The 10,040-nt window shown below is 39.7% G+C and overlaps 1 protein-coding gene across 2 annotated transcripts in view; it reads left to right on the forward strand.

Moving 5' to 3' along the window:
• Positions 1–3,280, forward strand: part of naglu (N-acetylglucosaminidase, alpha) — a 10,211-nt gene extending 6,931 nt beyond the window's left edge. For both annotated transcript variants that reach the window (XM_008438182.2, XM_008438181.2), the window contains exons 4-6: positions 300–385; positions 1,600–1,856; positions 1,989–3,280. In XM_008438182.2, coding sequence (XP_008436404.1) covers positions 300–385; positions 1,600–1,856; positions 1,989–3,232 — 1,587 coding nt within the window. In that variant the 3' untranslated portion in view covers positions 3,233–3,280. The remainder of the gene's footprint in view (positions 1–299; positions 386–1,599; positions 1,857–1,988) is intronic.
• The last annotated feature ends 6,760 nt before the right edge of the window (positions 3,281–10,040 follow it).

Genomic DNA, 10,040 nt, shown 5'->3' on the forward strand with positions numbered 1-10,040 from the left:
GTGTGTGTGTGTGTGTGTGGGGGTTGGGGGGCTTGGGTAAGGGGTATCTGAAATGAGTTTCCTGACTACAACAGCTAGCGGTCTCATGAACTGAAGCCACTGCTGTCAGTGACTAGAAATCTAATGAGGTTTCCTTGTATACATGGTGGTCTTCCGTTTACTAGAGATGTCCCACTAAGTCTAGTTGTAGAGATACTATGTTGTGATTGGCTGAGGTCATGATTGGTTTAATTAACAAGTAAATTTTTTGAGTAACTTGTTGTGGACTGAATCCTCATCACCTTTCCTTCTTCCTGCAGTTTAAAATCTTAGAGCGGATGAGAGGTTTTGGAATGATACCTGTGCTGCCAGCCTTCTCAGGGAACGTTCCCAAAGGAATTCTCAGGTAACATATCCTTATTTTTCTCACACAGTCTAGGTATTATTTTTAGTTGTGTTGTGTTCAAAAGTAGAGATTGGGAACTGATCATGAAAGTCTGTCCTTTCTTCCACTGAATGAATGAATTTGTCTTTCATTATTCATTAATTGACGGACGCTTTTATACATTGTTATTAATGATAGTCCTTAATATAAATACAAAGGCGACGATCTGCTGGAGCTCAGTCATAAGAGTCACCTGAAGAAGAATAACGGCTCTAAAGCCAAACTGCCATTAAACTCTGCTTCACTCAATAAGTCATTTTGTTTGTAGTTTTTATGCGGTTAAGATCAACTTCCCTGTGGTCACGCTTCACAGTGCAACAAAAACTGGAAGCGGTTATATCAAACAATCAAACGAGAAGTGTGAAGTTATAATCTAGTGATTAGTACGACTTTGGAAATTCACAAAAAATAGAAAATATTGTCAGGTTGGCAGTCTTACAAAATAATGACTTAAATTCTTTCTGTACCCACAGGACAACACAGAGACACATTGGACAAACACACACACACACACACACACATCTCTAAAAGCTATTTAGTTTAACCAATGGACCTCACAATATGTTTTTGGAATAATATTACACAAGTCACTAAAGAATTGGACTCATCCAGGATGTTCATGACTTTCATGCTTAGTTGTGCACTTGCTGTTTGTCCTGGGGTGGATTCACTTTGTCCTGGGTGACCAGGACAAAGTCAAATCTGCCAGGTTCTCTAAAGATAGAACCTGGTTGCTTCTTGGACATGAACAGTTAGATTCAACATTTTAGGGAACTGATAGCTCACAATGGACCCCAAACAGTTCCATTGTGACCTGTTTGGGATGCAGCCTTTATCCCAAACAGAGCAGTGGAGAAAAGGTTTTTGTTCTGCCTCAAAGGTAGACGGGAGGTACTGTCCCAGTGGAAGCAGATGGGAATCTGGTCTGGCTCTGTAGATGGTTCCTTCTTCTTTTTTCTTCATATTTTCTTCTTTCCAGGGAATTGGGGGTGTGGCTAACTTCGAAAGAAGCAGTTCCACAATAAAGATTGAATTTGGAGCAGTTTGGTGAAATACAGATATTCTCTGAAGGGAATCTGCTTCATCTTTGCTTCACCAACTGACAAAAAGCAGACCTGTCACAGTTGGCTCCTATGTTTCTGTCTGACCTTGTGTAATTGGCCTGTTGTTTCCAGGTTGTACCCGAAAGCCAATGTTACCAGGCTGGGACCATGGGCACATTTCAACTGCAGCTTCTCATGCTCCTACATCCTGGACCCAAGGGACCCGCTTTTTCTCCAGATTGGCAGCCTCTATCTGTCTGAGGTGGTAAAGCAGTTTGGCACAGACCATATCTACAACACTGACACCTTCAATGAGATGACCCCACCTTCTTCTGACCCCACCTACCTGTCTGCAGTCAGTCACTCTGTTTTTGCCTCAATGACCGCCGGTGAGTGTCTCGGTGTCTGAAACTTTGTTCTTGTATCAAATTTTGAATCTGACTTTGCTCCACAAAGGCACCATCAAACTTTTACAAAAGATCTCCTTGTTTTGACTCCCCTCCAAATGTCTTTCCTTCCAGTTGATCCTAATGCGATCTGGTTGATGCAAGGCTGGCTGTTCTTCAGCGATCAGACGTTCTGGAAGCCGCCACAGATCCAGGCTCTACTCCACGGAGTTCCCCTGGGAAGAATGATTGTGCTGGATCTGTTTGCAGAGGCTGATCCAGTTTTCACATACACCGAGTCTTTCTATGGACAGCCCTTCATATGGTGTATGCTGAACAACTTTGGGGGCAACAATGGTTTTTTTGGTACAGTTGAGAGCATCAACTCAGGGCCTTTTAAAGCCTTACACTTCCCAAACTCCACTCTGGTAGGAATAGGCATGACACCTGAGGGTATTGAGCAGAATCCTGTTATCTATGAGTTAATGAGTGAACTAGCATGGCGCAAAGAGCCAGTCAACCTTGCAAAGTGGGTGTCCCTGTATGCAGTACGGCGCTACGGTGGCATGAATGATAACCTGACAGCTGCATGGAAGCTCCTATTCACCAGTGTGTATAACTGCACCATACCGGGGTATGTCAATCACAACCACAGCCCCCTCGTTCGCAGGCCCTCTTTTCAGATGAGGACAGACCTGTGGTATGAGCCTGCTGACCTATTTGAGGCCTGGAGACTCTTCATGGAAGCGGCTCCTTCTTTTATGTCCAAAGAGACCTTCCAGTACGATCTAGTCGATGTGACCCGGCAGGTCCTGCAAGTTCTGACATCGTCTTTTTACCAGGATATCGCAGATGCCTTCGCCAATAAAAAAATGCCAGAGCTGCTGACTGCGGGTGGCGTGCTGGTGTATGACCTCCTTCCTGAACTCAACCGACTGTTGAGTAGCAACCAGAACTTCCTGTTAGGGATGTGGCTGGAGCGAGCCCAATCAAAGGCCCTGAATGAGAGAGAGGCACAGCTTTACGACATGAACGCCAGAAACCAAGTCACTCTGTGGGGTCCCAGCGGCGAGATCCTGGACTATGCTAACAAACAGTGGGGGGGTCTTATCGAAGACTACTATGCTCAGCGGTGGGGGCTGTTTGTCCAAACGCTTGTGGAGTGTCTGGACCGTGGACTTCCATACAAGCAGGATTCCTTCAACCAGGCAGTTTTCCAGGTTGAACAGGGATTCATTTACAATGGCAGGAAGTACCCAACCAAACCTCAGGGAGACACTTATGAGATCGCCCACAGAATTTTCCTCAAGTACTACCCTCAAGCCATGAAGAGACTACAACAAATGGAAGAAAACTCTCCCATCTCCCCCATTCCATGACCGTCCCAGTGCGTTGGTAAATAGACACTGTCCAGATATATACGGAAATAATCTGTTGGTATGATTTATTGAAATGAGCAGCTGATTGCTGTGCATGGTTTTATTGGGAAAACTGTAACTGTTAATTTACTGATCATTTTTACAAAAATATTTTTTGGTAACACTTTATTTGAAGGGGTGTGCATAAGACTGACATGACACTGTCAAAAACATGACATAACGTCTGTCATGAACATAAAGAAGTCTTTATGAATGTCTGACTGTTGTCATGAAGTGTCATTTGGTAACTAAAGACACTTTTAATGCAAAGTTGCTCTAAAAGTTGCATTAAAAGTACCAACTTTGCATGATTTTGTAAATGATAATTTAATGCAAAGTTGGCACTTTTAATGGACTTTCAATGCAACTTTTAGAACAACTTTGCATTAAAAGTGTCATTATTTACCAGATGACACTTTATGACAAAATGTTACCTACTTTTTAAAAAAGGAGCATATTAAGGCTGCAGTATGTAAGGTTCATAAAGAAAGGTTGTTTTTAAAAAAAAATTTTTTTTAGCATATTTGTTAATCCTTCCCGCGGTCTTAGCGCAACACTCAGGAGGAGCGCGGCAAATGTCACGGTCAGACAGCGAGGAGGGTGACCCGTCAGACTGTCGGTTCCTCAAATCATACAAAAAAGACTTGTAAAAGAACACAAAATATCTCCATCAAACAACACCCATAAACGTGTCAATACATTTTCTCCCTTATAAATACAATTTGGTGCGTTCACAACCAAACGACACAGGAACTGTGTTGGTTACATGGTTTTCCTTAGTGATATGACCTCCGACTCGGGGTTTCATCTTGATTTCTAGATGCATGTGCCGAGGTTTCTGTGTCACCATCTCTCACCTGAGCTGTCGTGAAGCTCTGCATTCAAGAAGCTGCAGCATAGCAGAGAGCAAAGGAGAGGGTTTGAGCAGCATGTACATGAGGGTGACTGTAAACACTAAGGATCCTCCCCCTGGCTCTGATTGGCTGTTTCTGACGGAACTGTGTAGATGGCTGTAGGGCCACAAGAAGCAGCAGAGGAACTTAATTTTTTATTTTATTTTATTTTTTCAGATTACATGCATACTGCAGCTTTAATAGTTAATGTGGTTGAAAATGTGAAGGCTGTGTTATTGTTCAAATTATTTTGTGGGGTTTTGATTAGGATGTATATCCACTGTTTGAGATGAACGCTTTATGCGTTTAACGCTTTATGATCATTCTACTTTCTTTAAATAGTGCCTGCTCACAACAGAATCCATCTCAGGGGACCATACAGTAAGACGAACTGATTCAGTACAATCCATGCATCACACCAGGTGGTAACAGCCAGAGCGCGTTTCTGTCCAAACACCGGCTTCCTGCTCCGATTCCTCTATTTTCTAAAGTGAATTGTTAATAATAAACAATTACATTTAGAAGAAGTTTTAGAAGAAACTATGATAATTTAGTACCAATAATCCAGGCGAAATTACCTTATTTCAAGATATGTTTATTTCAAAATATTTTTTCTTCCGGCATTTTTCTGTAGTTAATGGATTAATCTTCTCTAGCTCTTAGGGAGTTAATATTAACATATTTCCGGAACGTTTAATTTGAAAACACTACAGCCTAGTGCAGATGAACTATGAATTGTTTCACTTAAACTGCAAGAGAAAAATATATGTTTTTCAAAATTTGTGCTTGACGGGTTGCATCCTCTCAACACGTTGGCCATGACCAACTCTCCCCGTCGGCCCCAGTTATCTGGTTTACCCCTCACCTCTTCACTCGGTACCGGAGCCTCAGCCATGAACCCATCATGCTCAGCACTGAGTTAGAGTATGAAAATCTACAGAACACAGAAAACTGCAAACGTTTTTCAGTCACAGAAACACTTCAGATGTAGCCTAGTTAATATTGAAGGTCCATGTTCTGTCTGCTGTAGTAGAGCAGGTTTCTCTGCTGCTCCCCTGCTGTGTTTTTAGTTGTTGTGCCACATTGGTGTTGAAGCTGTGATCATCCAATGATATTTTGAATTTTCAGCCAGATATGCTGCCTTCATTTCCTTTTTAGATGGAAATAAATCTGTTTTTATTTTCTACTTTGGGGGGGGGGGGTCTTTGTTCTATTATTTAGAAATACGTTTTATTAAATATTTTGAATGACTTTCCATTCAAGTTAAAATGATATTTTCTGATTACATTGCATAATAAAATATTTTGAAGATAGACTCTTTTATTTTACACTATTTACCATTTTTCTGGTAACATTTTTTCACAGATATAGTAAATGACTCTTCCACATACTGCAAACTGGAACCCAGGACTGCTGTATTAGCCTTGAGACAACCTGGATGAAGAAGAGTAGGAGGCCAGTCACAATTATCAAATCAATTAATTGCATGATAAATTAAACTCAATTTCCATATATTCCATTTCTCTTTTTTTCCCCTCTAATAACTGGATGATAAATCTTCAGTTTGGTGCGTTGGTCTAAACTAGCTCTTATTTTCAAAGGACAGTTTTGTTTACAAAGACTTCAAAATTCATTTAATTTTATTTTGGATATTTAAAACGTCTTCCAGTTCGAGTTAAATGTTCATTAGAATTTAAAGTTTACAGATCTTTGAGAATGTGTTCTTGCATTATTATTTTGCCATTACCATGGTCTCAAAACATTTTTTTATTGTAATAACTTCTGGAACAATTTATCATCCATCAAAATTTGTTATCTTGACAGGCCTAGGTCGTCAAACCATCAGTTCCTAAAGTCACACAAACAAAAAGAAAGGCGCGCATCCCTGTGGGGTCCAAAGGATCCCTCTTAAGACCAGGGTTAAAACAGTTTGTCCGATAAAGATTTGGTTTCAAACACATTTTCTATCACAGCAGTGATTAAAAAACAGACTGGTTCGGGTTATGAGGAAAGTTGCTTGCTCACACACATCATATCAGCACAACATTCAGAGAATGAAGACAGGAGAGTGCAGCTCTAAACCTCTTGGCCCATAGAGGAAAAATAAAATAAAACGAGTCATTCCTGGAAAACATCCTAAAAGAAAATTTTACAGATTTTTTTTTTTTTTTTTTTTTTACAAAAGACAAGGTTTATTAAAAATAGCCATATTAGGGAAAACATAACATCTCAGTGTTTTTCTTAAAGATTAAAACAATTATTGAAGTTTAGTATTACATTAATTCATTGTCACGGGTTAAAATGATATGGCTTTGTACAGAACTGAAGCACTGAGATTTACCGTAGCATTAAAAAGCATCTCCAGCGTTTTAACAGTAGTACAAAAACTAAACGTACAGTGGCTCTCAAAAGGTTTCACCCTGTTAAAATGTTGCCTAGTGTTGTAGAAAACATGACCAGGATTAATCACATCAAAACTTTTTGTCCCCTTGATGCGAAATATATACGGTTTAATTCATCTGAGAGAAAAATCTGTTGAACGTATTATTCAAAATAAAGAAAATGCAAAGACATTTTTTTTATTATTTCACCATCCATTCACTGTTATTTTGTGCCCAACTAACATCAGTTGTACGCGTGATTACCTGAAAACAAAGTTCAGCTGCTGCAGGAATTTCTGACAGTTGCTTTCTTTCCCTAAAGTCGCCGTTTCCAGAGAGCATAGAAATGGCTGCAAAACATCTGACTGTACAAATCTATGAGACAGGAGGGCACAGAAAACCCAACAGTATTAAATATGCCATGGCACAGTAAACGGATGCCATCAATAATCTGAGAAAACATGGGACATGTTACATTACAGACACTGGCAGCATCTCAAACATGGATGAAAACTCCAAACAGAAATCGACATGAACTCGATGGCAACATGTGACAACCTGCAGGAAGCTGCAGTTGGTGTTCTACAGCGGATCAAATCCGTTTATTCAAATGTCAGGAGCAGAGCTGGTAAATAGAAATATTTGATTCCAAAAGGAATGGGAGAATAGGTTTCTTTTCTGTAGATTGAACTGAGGTTTTTACAGCAAGAACTCCACCTCCTATCAACTCAGGTTTTTTTTTTTACTTTACCAACTCCTGCTTTGACATGCGTCTTTAAGAGACTTGAATTATTTCTTGATATACAACTAAACTTTAGATTAAAGCTGTTTGATATGAAAATGCTATAGAAAATGAAGATCATAAAATGCTTCAGAATCTTGTTTTAGCAGACCATGAGCTAAAAGCCTCCAACACTAAAGAATGACTTCAAGAACTTTAGAAATTACAAAATAAAATAAAAAAAACATAGATTGGTCAAACTTGTGAACAATTATTTATCCTTCAACAATAGGATGGGCTTTACATATGCATTTGTTCACAAGAGCAACAACTTTGGTTTTTAAATTCATTCAGCCATTTTTGTTAGACTTGGCCTGACAGTAGTACAACTGTCACATGTATACAAAGTGGGAGATGAGCCATTCCATCATTCCAACTTTGGTAAAATAGTTAGATTAGCTAAAAACCAAGGGGCAGTCAGCGTTTTCATTCATAAAAAGTAGCACATTACTGCAGAAAACTCATTTAAACGCATTCAGACTGTTCACCAGCTTCATTCAGGTTAGAGCAGCTTCTCCCATTTCGTCCTTATACCGCCCGAAAGTCTAAATGATCAATGTGGAAGCAGACAGTATAAAAAGTTCCTTTACAACAACCAACAGAAAGAGGATTTGAATTCCAAATCCAACTTTTGGGAATAACCATTAATTCCACGGAGTGGAATAATCTCCAGCTGATGGCTGTGTTTGTTTCAAGATGAACCTCCATGGAAATCAATTGGTGAATTTAATTTAAAGGCTTTTTGAAATATTGCAACTCTAAAACAGAAACAAGCGGTGGAACGTCAGAGAACTTCCTGTTCCTCACATCGTTTGGAGGTGGAGAGAAAAATTAGACCAGCGAGGAGGAGAGATGATTCCAACAGGAAAATCTGGCTGCTGATTACAGAAACAGTAAAATGTAAATGCATCAAGCTTCCTGTGAAGAGGTAAAAATGAAAATCAAATATAAAAGTTTAAAACAAGCTCAACAGCAATGAGATCCGGTTAGCCATGAGATTACAAAAATAAAAATCAACCAACATCAAGTAGAAAGACCACCAATTATACAGCATATAGCATTGATTTACACACACACACACACACACACACACACACACACACACACACACACACACACACACACACACACACACACACACACACACACTAAAGAGATAGGGAGGATACCTGAGTTAGTTGTCAGTGGTTTAAAGAAAAGCACTAAATTAACATCTGATTCCAACATAATCATCATTTTCCAAGTCTTTTCCACCACTGACTCCTTTAAGGTTTTTAGAAACGAGTTGCAGTTTATTCATAGACAGCTGATCAAACCCCTGATTTAACTTTTTTCAGTCCTGCTTTCTCCTGTAAACAAATATAAAGTTAGCCCAGTTCTCAACTGTAAGCGATTTAAACTCAAACAGATCTGATAAAAGAAAGACAAATCTGTTTTTATTCCTAAAGATGTGGATCAGATCAGTAGCAGCATAACTCCATTCCTGATAGAGATTTGTTTTGAATTCCTCTGGAATGAATGAATGAATGAATGAATAATTAGTAGAGATGTGGCGATCAGGTTTTTTCCTGCCGATGCCGATACCGATCACCCATGAGGGACGATCACCAATACCGATCACCGATACCAATCACATAATTATTGGGGGGGGGGGGGGTATCATAAACACTACCGGTTACATTATGTGGAAAAAGGAACCGTGAATTCACCTTAATTTAGACAAAAACTTGTTTTTAATAACTTTTTCCAAGAAGAAAACTAAACAAAACAGGCATTGTGCAAATTGTACTGCTATCAATAATATTATCTTTAACAGACTGAAAACATATGAAGGCTCTGAAGAGGCTAAATAATGCAAAGAGCCAAAATAAAACCTCTCAATGTTGCCAAAGAAATCCAAGTATAAAACTTAACATTCAAAGGCAAAAACAGGTTCCATTACAATAAACAATCAATCCTGAGTTACTGAATGAAAACTTCCTGATAGCATGGCGGCTAGCTGATTACTGCTAGTTCTGAGTGGCCGTTTCTGACTGAGCGGAGTAATTATGCAGAGCAGGGAGGAGATCGATTATTTTTTTTAGAGATTATCTGTCTCATGTTAGGACAGCGAAAGTTTTAATACATATGTAAAATTTAGTTTTTTAAGTTAGATGCTGCAGCTTTAAGCAGAGGTTTGGTGTGAGAGTCACTACCAGGTGGAGCTGAAGCGGCTCTGTCTGTGAAATATTACTACCTGTAGCGCGTAGCAGCGATTCAACAGTGAGAGCAGAACCAGCGTCTTACATCGCAGCTCGAAGACTTAAATAATTTTGCGGGTTATTTGTTTAGCTTTCTGACCATCATGCTAATCCGGGTGAGTGTTTGTAGCTGTGCACTGCTTTACCTGCTATATGATCCTCCATATGTCTTTTTTACTGCATTGAGCCTCGATGTAGCCAAACTTCGTCAAGTATGCCATTGTTTTTATGTCGTATTAGCTTCGTCGTGTTGATGCATTTTGACCTGCTTCACCCCACATGCTTCAATTTTCCGCCGCAACACGCAAACTTCCCCATTCACTTAGTGCGTTATAGTTCCACATCRYTTAGGATTTGTTGCTGCGCGTTTGCGCAGAGTGAAGGAAAGAAGAGACCAGCTGCACAGGCAGGMTGCGAAATGAGATGCAGGTGATCGGTTTGTGTGATCGGCAACAAGAGAAGATGATCGGCGAT

The sequence above is a fragment of the Poecilia reticulata genome, linkage group LG19 (genome assembly GCF_000633615.1).
Source record: "Poecilia reticulata strain Guanapo linkage group LG19, Guppy_female_1.0+MT, whole genome shotgun sequence".
In the NCBI taxonomy this organism is placed as follows: Eukaryota; Metazoa; Chordata; class Actinopteri; order Cyprinodontiformes; family Poeciliidae; genus Poecilia; species Poecilia reticulata.